The following is a 13,639-nucleotide window of genomic DNA, read 5'->3' as shown; positions in this document are numbered from 1 at the left end:
GGGGGGGTTCAAACCATCTCCCCCCCCCGCAGCCGGTGACTCACTCATTGCCCCCCCAGCCCAGCCTGGGCTCGGGCCCTGCGGCGAGGCGAGCATCCCCCCCCCCGGCCGCTGCAGGCGGAGCCCCCGCCCCTCCTCCCCTGGCCGTGCCCGGCGGGGCGGTGAGTGTCTCTTTAAGGCGGCGGGCGGAGGCGGGGGCCGGGCTCCGGCGCAGCCTGACAATGGGCCGGGGCAGCCGAGTTGGAGCAAGTTCCCGGCGCTGCAGCCGCTCGGGTGCGGGCTGAGCGGGGCGCCGCGGCGCGGGGCTGGCAGCGAAGCGGCGAGTTAAGCCCGGCCCGGAGCCGGCTCCGCCCCGGTCCGCCCGTGCGGCCCCCCCCCCAGCCCCGGTCCGCCCGGCCCGGCTCGGCTCGGAGCCGCAGCGCGCTGCGCTCGGGACGCGGCCCGGGCAGGACGGGGCCATGCGGCGGCTGCTCTGGCTGCCGGGTCTGCTGAGCCTGGTGCCGGCCATGCTGGGACCCGCTGCAGGTAAGAGCCCGCGGGGCGCCTCGGGCTTGGGGAGGGAGCCGGGAGCCCCCGTCCCGCCGGACACCGGCTGCAGCCCCTCCTCCGAGCCGGGCCGGGCCGGGCCGGGGAAAGGTGCCCTGGGGCGGGCGGGCCGCGCTGCGCCGCGCCCGGGGAGGGATGGCGAGAGCCGGCGCCAGGCTCCGGGCAGCGGCTGCGGCGAATGGGGCGGGCGGGAGCCGCCTCCGGTGCTGGGGGCGCCGCCGGGTCTTAGCCGGGCTCTCGGGGCCAGCTGAGCGGGCCTGAGGCTTGGCTGTTCCCTGCCTCCTGCCCGGCCCCCATCACCGTCCGCTCTGAGGCCGGGGCAGGGGGATGGGTCCCTGTTGAGCAGATGGGGAAACTGAGTCACGGGGCGATGCAGTGACTTGTCTAAGGTCGCCCTGGGAGTCGGTGGCGCAGTCAGGAGTAGAAGCAGCCCCCCCCCCAAGGCCAGCCAAGTGCCTGGCTGCAGGCCCTCCACCCTGGGAGCTGGCCGGCTGTTGTAGGGCTGTCCCTTCAGGTCTCCCCTGGCCATGGGTCCTGACGGTCTGAGCAGCTTTCTTCCCCCCGAGCTGCTAGCTGTGACATCACCCAGGCGGGAGGGTTTGGCTGGGGGGTGCCATGGGCAATGTGCCCTGCCCCCGGCAGTCCTGGGGCTCTGCACTGGGAAACGGGGGGGCTGCCAGTCCAGGTCACCGCTCTGCCAGCACTTCCCCGCAAAGGCCTGTCCTGGTGTGATAAAGGCTGGTGTAGGGCACGGTTCTGTAGGGTGTGGGTCAAGGGGAAGAGGCCTGGAGTGGAGTCCAAGGCGCTCTCTTCTCCTGCCCCCCACACCCACAACATCAGATCCATTGTCATTGAAAAGTCCACACTCCAAGCCCTTGATTCCTTGCATCTTTTACCGAATTTACCTTAAGTGGGTCATAACCAACCTGTGTCCAGTGACAGCTGCACACCGGCCTTGCCTGGTGCGGCAGTTTCCGTGCTGGAAAAGGCGGCTGGCCGCTTTAGAAACCCAGAGTACAGCTATTCTCCCGTTGGCTGCGTCGCTCCACCAGTGTCACTGTGGCAGGGCCCTGCAGCATTTCTAGGGGGATGTGTGGACTCAGGAGCCGGGAGTTCCCCTTTATGCTGTGTAGTTGCCTTTCAGTCTCCTCGGGGGAAGCGTGTGTCTCTTTAAAACAGATGGTACAGAGAGCAAAAGCGACTGAATCCATCCACTAGAGGAGGGAGCAAGACAGATGCCTCCTAGCGCTCACCAGCCAGAAAATCCCCATTAGTCAGAACCAAAACTTTCCCCTGAAACGTGGGTTTTGACAAAGCACGCTCCAGTCCAGGATGGAATTTCTGACTGAGAGACGGACAGACCCACACCCTAGAATAGCCAGTAGTCCAGTGGTTATGGCACTCACCTGGGCTGATATTTGAATTACTTATACAAAGTGGAACAGCTGGGGAGGATGAGAGAGATGCAGGTTCGGATCCCTGCGCTGAAATGGCTTGGTTTCCTTCCAATGTGGAATGAAAACAAACGCTGAAACCTCAACATTTTTTGCCCAACTTAATTATTGCTTTCTGGCCAGCCCCAGCTACAACCCTGTTATTTCCAGGAACAAGAGCGCCACAATCACCAGATGAGAGTCTGAAATACAGGGCTTTAAACAAAGCTTGAAACCAGGTCCTTATTCCAACCGGGGTCAGTAGTTTTAGCATAAATAGAAGAGCGTGCAAGGGGGGCGGGCAGCTGGGGGGGACGAAGACAGTGAGTGACATGTAGTCTAGTCAGGATTTCTCCACCGCTGTTCCCCCCCCCCCCCCCCCAAAAAAAAAAAAAAAAAACCATCCACAATTAAAATGACGGCAGCATGGAGTTAGTAAACACTCCAGATATTTCTCTCACTAGTATCAGTGCTTATAATCGGTGTATGATGAGCACTAGAGGAACACTGTTCATACAGAAGAAGAACTTTTTCCCTATCAAAAAAGACTGAATGGATTCTCTAGCAGCATGCTGGGACTGGCATTCAGAGAACAAGCGGTGACTCTCCGGTTCAGCTGTATGCACTGTCTCGGTGAGCAAACATTCAGGAGTTTGCAGTAGTTCATTAAGGTTTGTGTGCAGGAAGCAAGCTAAATAGACAGTACAATGACCAGTGCAGAGGCTGCAAGCAATCCTGTTAGAATGAGCTAGCGTGCACATTTATAGGGTCACATCTTAATTTGATGGAACTGGTACATCTTCCTCTCCACCTCCTCGGCTGCTGTATTGTTTGCAAGCGGTTTTGCATCGTTTTTAGGCAAGATCTAGACAAAGATGGGGCTCTCGCAGCAATAAAAAATCATGCAGGAAGGTGGTTTTGTGAGCCTCAAGATGCGAGAGTACAGAGCCTTTCATTATAAATGCTACCAGTTCTCAGTAATTTTTTGTCTCCAAACCAAACGGTCTCCTTTTGAAATCACAGTCCATCCCTCGGCCTCCGAGGTTATTCGCTGAGTTACGTCTCTGGTTTAGATTGTCCTTGCATCTTGCTTTATTTATTGATGGCTTCAGAAAGAACGGAAGAGAACGGGTGCTGATGAAAGTGCAGCCTGCGAACTGTGCCCTAAGCAAGGTAATTTGTGTCGGTGAGTGCCGTGCACCGTCCCATTAAGCCTTGCCGGGGCCCCTAGGTCCTGATCTATCGCGCCCCCTGTTGTTCTAGACATGGGCCTCTCTTGTGACGGGATTATGCAATTGTTCTGTGATGTGGATGATAGGAGACTAGGATGAGACAGTCAAACTTCAGCTCCTAGCCACCTCCAGGGTCCGATCCTGAGCGGTCTAGTGGTGAACCATTGGGACCAGATTCTTCAGCAGCGCTCAGTGCGTTGGCTCAATGCTGAGCTCTGAAAATCTGGCCCTGTGTACACTAATCCCGACCCCTCGCTGCCCTGCCCAGCACACCCCTCTCAGAAGAGCTGGTTCCTTGTTTGTAAATATCAGTGTATTGGGATTGAGCTGTCCCTGAATGTTGCAGCTGTCGGTTCAAGACAGTGACCTCTGTTGTATGATAGTAGGCCACACACCATGCAACATACCAGGGCAGATAGTCTGTGCCGGGTTACTTCATTGTGTACTTATTTCATAAGACAGGTGCTGTGTTAGTGGAACTCAGTCACTCTGAAAGGTTCCAGGTTGCTTTGCAAACCACGTAAGACTCTCCTCACCACCTCCTAAATGCAGCCATCTGCTGTGCTTTCAAGTAGGAGTACGCCACGCCACGCTCTGGGACTTCCCCTGCACTGGAGCAGTGTCCACACGGGATGTTGCTCCACAGCTGCGCACCCTGGCTTGCCATGTAGACATGCCCGAAGCGTCCTGGCCAAATGCTAATCTGGGCATTTACATTCCTCCTCTTTAAACTAGAACAGGAAATGAAGGAGGCTCCTGGTTTCGGTTGAAACTGCCGGGGGAATTTAACTGTCCCAATTAGGATTTGGCCAGGCTGCTGAGGTTAACGTTGTTGCTCTTCTGCCGTGGCCTCTCTAAGAAGACATGATTATGGTGTCTGTCTGATGTCTCAAACAGACTGCTCCCCAACCCACAGGATCCCCTAGTCCCGGGCTCAGCACAGAGCAGGGATTTCATCAGAGCATGGACCACATCTTCAGAGAGATCACCGCACCAGCCTTTGGCACTGGATCAGTTGCTTATAGGGGAAGGTCGTACTGGGAAAGTGATTGTGTGTTGTGCTGACTTTAAAATGTTCAGTGTTTTGCCTTTTTTGGGAAAAAACATTCCTTTGGCTCTTCATTTCTTCTCCTTTCATTCAGTAGCAGAAGTCCCTGCTATGGGCAACTAGTTTGTCTTGTTTCCAATTGTTTTCACAGGCCTCCAGGCTCTTAACTGCAATGAAAAGCTTGGATACCTGTAGAAACTGCTAGGAATAAGGAGCCAGGACCACGTGACCACCCAGCTTCTCGGGGACCATCAGCAATTGCTCGTGGTCCACGGATGGGTGTGGGCTGTGGATAACCATTGACAAGTCACTAGTATAGAGCAGTAATCAAAACACTTGCTTTGATTTGTTCTCTTCAAATCTAGAAAGATGCTCCCTGTTCTTCCCCAGTTGGGAAGATCCAGAGAGAAACCTTGGGTGTATTTGGATGTTTCACAGCTCGGTGATGGTGGGATATCCAGGTGCTCCAGTTTAAAATGGTGGCAGATGGACTTTTGTGAGATGATGGGGAGGAAGGATGTGGCAGCCCTGAATTTTGTTTTAATCACTCCTGATACACTAGTCACTGTCCAAGCCTTGGAGGGAGGGACACCCAGATGGAGGCTGGCTGGCTGGCTGGCAGATCCAGCTGAGTGTTATGGGGTGATGTTCACGGCAGCAGAGGCTCTGCGATCTAGTCCGTGGTCGTCTTGGCACCCTTTTTTCTGGATAGCGTTCTAACTCCGTGGTCGTCCTCCTGTGGCAGGAGTCGGTGCTCGGTCAGGGTGGTGTTTGGTACCAAGCAAGAAATGATATTCAGCAGGGTCTGCAAGTTGTCTGGTAGTTTTTTTTTTTTTTTTTTAAATGATTTAAAATCTTTGAGAAATCTTCAGGAAGAAAAGCTTGTAAGAGACGCACGCTATAGGAGATTGCTCATGTGATGCCAGGAACCAAACAGTGGCTTTTATGTCGCTCCAGCAGGAAGAGACATGCCCTGATCAGCGCGCAGCAGCCTCTCGCTGGGCTCAGGCTTGTTGAAGGGGACGCGTGGGGTGTGCTCTGTGCTAGGCAAGGACGCTGATTGCACCAACGGCTGGCTGGCTCCTTCGTGGCTCCTCGCACTGTTCAGTGATCCCACGTAGCAGCACCGTTGGTGCCAGCTCCATTTGGGCAAGTCCCCGTGGCGCTGTGTCTGCACCGCTGCATGCTGGCCCTGCTGTTACCCCTAGTGCTTAGCCCACGGCATGCTGGGCTACTGACCGCACTGAATCCATAGCACCCGGCTCTGTCGCCGGGAGCGTGGGGGCTTTGGGATGATTTGGGACTTCCAGGCCCTGCACTCTGGGGTGGAGCTGGCACTGGTTCGTGGCGCTCTGCAGCTGGGCAGGAATGATTGCATGGTTCAACTGGATCAGAGCTAACGATGCCGTCCTGGGTATCATCACTCGTGTGTCTAAGCAGGGATGTGCGTGGGGGGGGACGGGACACGGTCTCTGGCGTTTACCCCCCGCAGCTCCTGGAGAGAGACGGCTGAGGTGGGAAGGAGGAGACCATGCATGTTGTGAAGGGCGCATGGCTTTCCCATTTCATCAGTTGGAGCGTGGGTGGAGAGCCCCAGGCGGCTGGGGTGAGGGGTCCGGGCGACGCATGAGGAAGGGCCGGGTGCTGGGACGTTACTGGAGAAAGGCTTGGAATGGAGAACGGCCGCAGAGGCCGCGCGGCTGAGAGCTCTGAGCTCGTCACAGTGAAATGCTGCAGCTGGGGAGTCCAGCACGCTGGGTGGGGTCGGCGTCGCTGGCTGGAAAGACAAAAATGAGTTGTGTTTTTATTCCCGTGAGCCCCCCGGGGCCGGCCGTGCCTGGGCTCTGTTACTTCTTGGGCACCATTGGTGCAAAGTTATTGGGGCGTCAGAGGCACGACTGGCAGAGCCCTTCGCTGTGGTGGCTGCTTGAGAAGGAAAGAGTGCAGCATGGCACCAGCGCCCAGGGGCGGGCAGGGCCCCGGCTCCTGGCATCGGGGGATCCCGGCAGGGTCTCCACTTAAACAAAAAGTTTCTAGCTCTCCGTTGTGAAGAAAGGCTGGAGAACGTGCCCGGCGTAACCGAGGTGGTATTGTCTGCGGGAGCCTGGCCTGCCTCGTTTCTCGCTGGGGGCTGCTGGCTCTAAACCCCGGCGCTCGGGGGGAAGGAGGGGGCGCTCAGTCACTCCCAGCAGAGAGCTCTCCGGGCCTGTCTGCGCTAGGGAAAGCAGGCGACTTTAGCTGGGTTTAGCTAACTCCACCCCTTCTCCCAGGCAAGGCAAAGCCTGGATGTGGCAAGAGGGGAAGGGGGCCGCCCCCAGACGGAGCCACCCCAGCTGCTGGGGTGTAAATGTTGGGGATACTTTCTGGGGGGGGAGGAGACATCTGTTGCCGCTCCTGGGGGTGGGGGTAAAATGGGCCCTATGCAGCTACCCTCGCCTCTGTGGGAGGCGAGACCCCCCCCACTGCTGCTCCTAGGGGAGTCGTGGGGCGGGATGGGGCCTGTGGCACCGGATCGCTCCGCTGGCAGTTAGGAAAACCGTCTCTTAGCTTGGCCAAGGGAAGCCGTCAGCGTGGTTCTCCCACGGCCGTTGTCTGGAGCCACACCCGCCGGGCTGCCAGCCTCTCCAGCGAGCCGCACGGTGGGAGAGCCCGGCTTTCCCTGGCTGGCTCTGAGCAGGGTGCTGTGTCTCCAACACCCGAGACCAGCAAAACTCCTTCTCTCCGCCGCACCTCCTGTCCCGCCTCAGTCTGGCCGCAGCCGAGGCACTTCGGTGCCTACAGAGGGTCGCCGAGCCTGGCCTGGGAGCACGGGTGAGGGATCGGGAGCATTCCCACGGACCCAAGGGCATGCTGTGCAATGCACCGAAGGGGGAGCAGGGATCTAGGCTGTGTCTGCGCCAAAGGATTTTAGAGCACAGATCTTCCCTGTGTGGATGAGGATCCAGGATTTGGGTGTTTGCACTGCAGAGTCCATTGAACCTTCTCCTCAGGTTCACTGGGAGCTGCTGGAGTTTGTCCACACAAGGACTCTGTCTGCCCCCTTTGCTGCTGGGGACTGCTGCAGAGGTCCCCCGAGCGCACATTGATCCCAGCGTGCCCTGGGCAGTGCTTTCAGTTTGACTCAGCTGTGCCCATCACTGGCATCCTCTGCTTGGCACGGGCAGCTCTTCCCCCAGAACAGGGCTCTGCACGGCCGGGTGTGGGCTAGGAAAGCACTTTTAAAACAAAGGGAACGTTCCTTTGGCCAGAGGTGCTGGGCGAAGCTGAAACCCCGGAGCTGCAACCTGGGCCGGGAGCGGCTCTGTTCTGAATCACCCCCCTAGACAGAGCCGAGTCGGGAAGTTGCATACGGGGCATGGAGTGGACTCGCTGGATCCTAGCGGCCGTTTGTCACAGCACCGGGTCATCTAGCGCCAGTCCCCCCCGCCGGACGCCTGCGTGTGCTCCCACAGTTCAGGACTGTGCCCCCGGTCGTTGGTCAAGCTCGACCCTTACGTGGCTTTTTAAACATCTAACTTTAATTCCGAAGGGTGCTGCTGGGAGTCGGGCCGAGGGAATTCCTATGGCGTGAGGAGTGGGGAAACCGAGACTCCCGCTCTCCTGTTGGGAGCCTGCCTTATCTGTGTTCTCCCCCTGAGTCCTTCAGCGGCGTGATTTCCCTTCCCCTGCCAATGAGTTTGCTGTGCTCGTCCCGGGGGTCTGTGCGCTGCGTGTCTGACGGGTGGCAGCAAAGGGAGGGGGGAGGTGATTGGTCACAAATCACCGAGTTTGCCCACGTCGGGTCACGCGAGTGCCGGACTGAAACAACTGCCTGTGGGCCCCGGTCACCTCCCCGACCCGCGAAGCAGGGGACGCTGATGAGGAGCAGAGGCGAGGCAGGCTGGGCAGGTTAGGCCCATCTCCTCGTTCTCAGGGAGCGCCGGTTTTGTCTGCCCTTAGTTGTTCTGGGGGGGCGCTCTCCGTTGTGAAGCTTTTCTATTTCCGCTGCCTTAAGCAGGGAGGGTGAATTTGCAACTGAATTCCCAGGCTCTGTTCGGGACAGTAAAGAGCAGAACGAGTGGGGGGCACGGGGTGGGCTGGTGGGTTTGTCTTTTTAAAGAGGAAAGCAGCATTGTGGTGGGGTGGGTGTGGCTGTTGGGATCAAGACAGATTAGCCGGGTTAGGGGCTCTTTTTGAGCCCATGGCTATAGCAACAGTTGAGTCAGGATCAGAATGTGCACCTGCTCCGGGGTCCTGATGGCCAAGCACCAAACCAGTTGAAATTTACACGGGGAGCAGTGCGGGGTCAGCTAATGAGTAACTGGGGGCGTCCCTCACAGATGCCGCCGTTTCCTTTGACTTCTCGTAGACCTGGGGAGAGCCTGGGGGCTCTCAGGGGCTGCGGCGGTGGCGATGGCAGTGGTGGAGTTTGTTAATTCAGTGCGGGCTCTCTTGCAGGCACTAGCTGTCTAGGATCTGAGCTCTGTGCTGGCAAACCCGTCCCGGGGCTGAAGGGTTAACGCGCTAGAGTCCTGATTTCATTTTCATAAACATCTGCTAAATGCAGGAGATTTAGCTTTCCCGTTCCTAGGGGATTTACGGGGCAGGAGTCAGATCTCTGGGGTCATTTTTTCTCATCCCAGGATTAACCATCTCCAGGGTTCTGATAGCCGGGCCCATGTGGCGTACTTAGCAATCCGCTGTGGTTAACGGGTTGGGCGGAGGTTCTTTAATCCAACGGCATTTCATCCCAAAGGGCCGTGGGTGTTGCTGGGGAGAGTGTGCAGTAGAAGAGCCCCGGGGATGCGCGGCCCCCCCCCCCCCCCAGCCAGAAACCCTGGGCGTTGCTGGGGGGGAATTGCAGGTCTTGGGCAGGAGACGCGCTTGTTGCACGAAGACGGGGGTGCGGTTGCTTGCCGACGTGGTATCACTTTTAGAATAGATTTCCCTTGCCAATGCACCGAAACGCTCTCCATTACTGAGGAGTGTTGCCCGCTGCCAAGCCGGCGCATGGGCTGGCGCTCTGAGAACCTGAGGCTGGGCGCTACACAGGGGCAGCTGGGGTAGGGTCCCCACAGAAAACCCAGCTGTGTGAATTGCCCGGAGCCGCATCATCTGCCCTGGCTGACGTTTTATCCTCAGTCACTCTTCTACCCAGGATCACACGTGCCTCTGCTCTGCCCAGCAGCCCACCCTCGCCCCGCACGCTCCTTTAGTGCAGAGAGTCTGATTCTTACCTCTCCCAGCCTGGCAGCTGGCTAGTGGGCGGGCGTCCCTGGGACACACTCTGCCATTAGCAGGTGAAGTCCCTGCAGGTTGCAGCGCTGGCCTGGCGGATGAGCGGGACCTGGGCAATATTCTCTGTCACCTCGGCCTGGCCTGCCCTGCCCACTGTGTGCTGCAATCAGGCCCTGTTTCTCTCCTCCTCTTTCTATCCCGCAGATCGTCCCCTCCCGCACTCTGGCTCTTCCTGGGGGATGTCCTTCCCCCAGCTCCAGTGGCAGCTGTAGTTGGTGTTGAGGACATGGACCCATGCTCTCCTGGAGTCTGTTCCTGCCTGCTGGGGGCTGCTCAGAGACACCTCAGTTCTTTCTGGCCTGCCTTAGCCCCATTTCTGCAGCCACCCCTGCTCCCCCCAGAATCCATGTGGCAGGGGAGGGGTCCCCTCCCCTTGCTTCAGCTCAGCCGTTCTGAGCCTTCTCTAAAGGTGGGACGGGCCTTGGTTGCTCCTGCCCAAGATCCCTTCCCGCTGAGCTGGCACGGGTCCCAGTGCCGCTTTCTGGTGGTCAGTTGGCACCTTGAGCAGCCCAGTGCCCCTACATTCAAGATGTAAATCCTAGGCCTTAACCGCTTGTGGGCACCGAAGCGCCCATGTCACTTTTCCTCAGTCGAGGAGGCTGACTCTGGTGTCCAGCTAATTCCATTCTGCCTCCTTCAGTTCCCCTCATGCTTTTCCTTGGCCACAGGGGCAATTGGTCCCTGCCCGAAATGGTCACCTAGTGGTTTCTGAATCTAAAATGGATTTTAGCCGCACGTTTTTAGCGAGGGCTGCAGCAGAAGGCTGGACGCAGCATGCAAAGAAGAGAACTGCAGCAAGTCTGTCGCCCCTTTCAAGGGAGGGCACAGCATGTGTGTGGTTCCTGAAAGGTGCTGACTTCGAGTGCTTGGGAATTCAAGTTACCCAACCAATTTTCTTCAAACTTGGCTTGTTTTGTAGATTCATTGAGGCCAGCAATCCAACCAAGTTGGATTATTTAATAGCTTCTTTTTTTCCATGCTTTAAGCAAGCGTTGGGGCTCACCTTTACTCATTTGTGCTCGTGGTATGCACAGTAAACTCGGATAATCCAGAGGTGAGTAGGAGACTTTCCCTGGTGAGTGGGGGGCCTAAACCATGGCCTTCTTCAGGACTTAGTTTGTTCATAAATGAAAGCTGAGGTTTCTGTCCCTGGGGCTTGTAATGATAGCTGATGCATCATGCCGTGCGTCCTTCTGAGTCTGCAGACAGATTGCGCCATTGCTGCTGCTGCTGCTGACTGATCTGGCAAATGGCAGCTGGGTTTGATTAGCAAGTTCTGCTGCTCCTGTTCTGAACCCTGTGGGCAGCAGGGAAGCTGGCAGCTTTCCTCTGCTGCCGTGAGCAGCAGCAGAGAGGCAGACGCCGAGCTATTAATGGAGGAAGAAGATGCAAGTGGGAGGATTAGACTAGGGGAGCCCCTCCCGCCTGCTCCATTTCCAGACTGGCAGCAGCTGGGAGGCCGGAGGGGGGAGCCCAAGGGAAGGAGGGCATTCGGTTTTGGAGCTCGCCCGGCTCCAGAGTGCAATGGAAATGTTGGAAAGTCCCTGCGCAGAGCTCGGAGACAGCACCCTGGCAGGAGTCCCAGCACTTCCCCTCCCAGCAGCTGGGCTCTGGTCCTTCTCGGTGCTTTGGACCTTGCTGTGGGAGGGCATGTCTGGTGAACCCGTCAAGCCCTGGGAGCACACCCTGAGCCTGCAGCGCTTGGACCACGTGCAGCTGCTGCCTCAGGCTGATCGCGCCGAGGGTACGTCTACACTGCAGCTGGAGCCAGCTTGACAGTCTGGGTAGATGGACTCGCACTAGCCGGGCTTGAGCCAATACACTAAGGCCAGCAGCGTGGACACGGCGGCACCGGCGGAGGCTTGGGTGGCCAGCCTGAGGATGCACCGGTGCCTCAGTGGCCGCACTGTCTCTTTAACTGGAGAGAGCCTGTTCGCCCCGGCTGGGAGTCTGCTCTCCACTGCAGTGTACCCGTGTGGCCTGCAGGGATGGGCAGCGGCTGGCATTTCACCAGAACTGGGGGCTCTGGGTTCCCCCGCCTTTCTAAAATAGCCCTGCAGGCTGCCCAGTTACTCGGCCAGCTGTGAGGAGACCTGGGAGTTCGGGGCAGGGTTTTGTGCCAGACCTGCTCCCCGGGGTCCATTCGTCACTGTGCTCGGTGCTCACCGCTTGCCGGCGGGTGCGTTGAAGGCTGCAGAAGGAATGGATCTTCTCCAGGGAACGCGTGCTCCCGCATCCTGACTGGTGCCTGTGCTAACATGGAGGAGGTGAGGTGATGGAGTTAAAGGCTGGATCCGCCCCACGATCTCCTCCCCCATTGCTGGGCAGAACTGCTCAGCCGAGTGTTTGCGTCTTTAGGTCCAATTTGGTTGCGAACGGGGGCGTGAAGGGTTGAGGCTGTGGCCAGGCGTTCTGGGACTTGCAGTCTGGTAGAGCGACTTCTCTGTATCGTGTAGCCCTGCCGGGGTGAAGGATTGGCTGCTTCTTGGGTTCAGGATAATAATAAATTGGTCAAGTCACCGGATGTAGGTTTGTGTCCCTCGGGCTGGCTCTCAGGTAGCTAAAGGCCCTGGACATGGATAAATCTGATTCTCTGGGATATGCAGAAGCCTGGGAAGCTAGCGGTGCCTTTCTCTTACCTGGGGCAGTTACTAAAATCCCTTGCCCATTCCGGTTGTTATTTTGGAGATCCGTAGATTTTTAGGGCCATTCTGATCATCCGGGCTGACCTCCTGCGTAACGCAGGCCAGAGGCCCTCCCCTGACGATTCCTGCAGCAGTCCAGCCCCTGTTGCTTGTTGGCTTTTGAAAGATCCAGTCTGATGTCAAGACTTGAAGGGATGCAGGCGGCTGTGTGCTCTGGTGGTTCTGCCGTGGGAGTAGCCCAGGGGAATCCCCGGACTTTCCTTGCCATTGCTTTGAGATGACGTTGTCTGAGAGTTCGCACAGAGGCTGGCAAAGGGAAACCTCCAGACAGGCTGTTTAGTTTGTGCTGGAGCTGCTGGTCCGAGTTCATTAGTGGAGCAAAAGGTAGGCTGGGGCAGGAACTGTGCGATAACCTCCTGCTTGGGATGCTGATTAGACAGAGCCACACAATGCAAGCGGCTGGCCCCAGCAGCTAGGTAGCCCCAGTCGGAGCAGGCCAGCCTCTCTCGCTGTAGCTGCATGTGTTTAAAAGTGTGCCGGTCTGATAATGAGAACCTTGCTTCCAGGTGGGTTTCTGCTACTGGCACGGCAGCAGTTTAATCACTATCAAACTTTGCAAACTATTGCAGTCATGGTTATCAGCCTTTCCGGATCCTAACTGCTCTCAAATATGGCTAGCTGGAAACGTGTTCTGCTCCCCGTCTGTTGTCATCTTTGTGCTCCTGCTGTCAGAGCGTGCTTTGTCCATGCAGCTGCTTTGCAAATGTGCATTCACTCCGGAGTGAATCTCACCAACGTAAGGCAGCCTGGAGCCCAGGTGCTAGGTGTGGGAGGATCAGGATGACCTTTTTGGTCAGGTGCCGGACTGGGACTAGGGAGAGCTGGCTTCAGTTCCCAGCTCTTTCACAGACTCCCTGGGGGATCCTGGGCAAGTCACTGAATCCGTGTGTCTCAGCCCCCTTCTGTGAAATGGGAGCAGCCAGCCTTCCTTCCGCCCACCCTTCGCCTTGGCTCTTGCTCTGTATCTGTACAGCGCCAGGCTCAGTGAGCCCCTGCTCTCAGCTGGCGCCTCGAAAGGCTTTTGTAATATGGTGTCTGGCCTGTGTGGAGAGTGGGGCTAGCAGAGCCCAGCGCTGGGGGTGATGTTCACACTGTCTCTAGGTGCATGAATGGGAGGAACACCACAGCCTCGGTGCAGCTAGACGGGGATCACCAGGGTGCTGGGGGGAAGCAGGCTGTGATCTGGGGCACAGGAGGCTATGGGGTGGGGCATGGGGAGTGGCTGTGATTGCTCTAGCTGGCAGCATGGTCTCACTGCCGACAGGAGAATGGCCCAGGGTGGAGCAGGGCACTGGCCTGAATGTATCTGTGGGCAGTGAGGCCCCCTTGCTGTAGAAAGTCCGGGCCAGGGCTGAATATTTTGCTGCCCTTGGCATCATTCCCCTTCCCTCTCCAAAC

The 13,639-nt window shown here is 57.7% G+C and overlaps 1 protein-coding gene across 1 annotated transcript in view; it reads left to right on the top strand.

The window, feature by feature from the left end:
- The first annotated feature begins 316 nt into the window (after nucleotides 1-316).
- Nucleotides 317-13,639, top strand: part of ROBO3 (roundabout guidance receptor 3) — a 106,631-nt gene continuing 93,308 nt past the window's right edge. The window contains exon 1 of the mRNA XM_067563190.1: nucleotides 317-525. Coding sequence (XP_067419291.1) covers nucleotides 459-525 — 67 coding nt within the window. The 5' untranslated portion in view covers nucleotides 317-458. The remainder of the gene's footprint in view (nucleotides 526-13,639) is intronic.

Source organism: Emydura macquarii, unplaced genomic scaffold, assembly GCF_026122565.2.
Source record: "Emydura macquarii macquarii isolate MOO-44397 ecotype Brisbane River unplaced genomic scaffold, CSIRO-AGI_Emac_v2 contig_312, whole genome shotgun sequence".
In the NCBI taxonomy this organism is placed as follows: Eukaryota; Metazoa; Chordata; order Testudines; family Chelidae; genus Emydura; species Emydura macquarii.
Note: the sequence above shows the minus strand (reverse complement) of the source record. Positions and strands in the feature narration are given on the sequence as shown.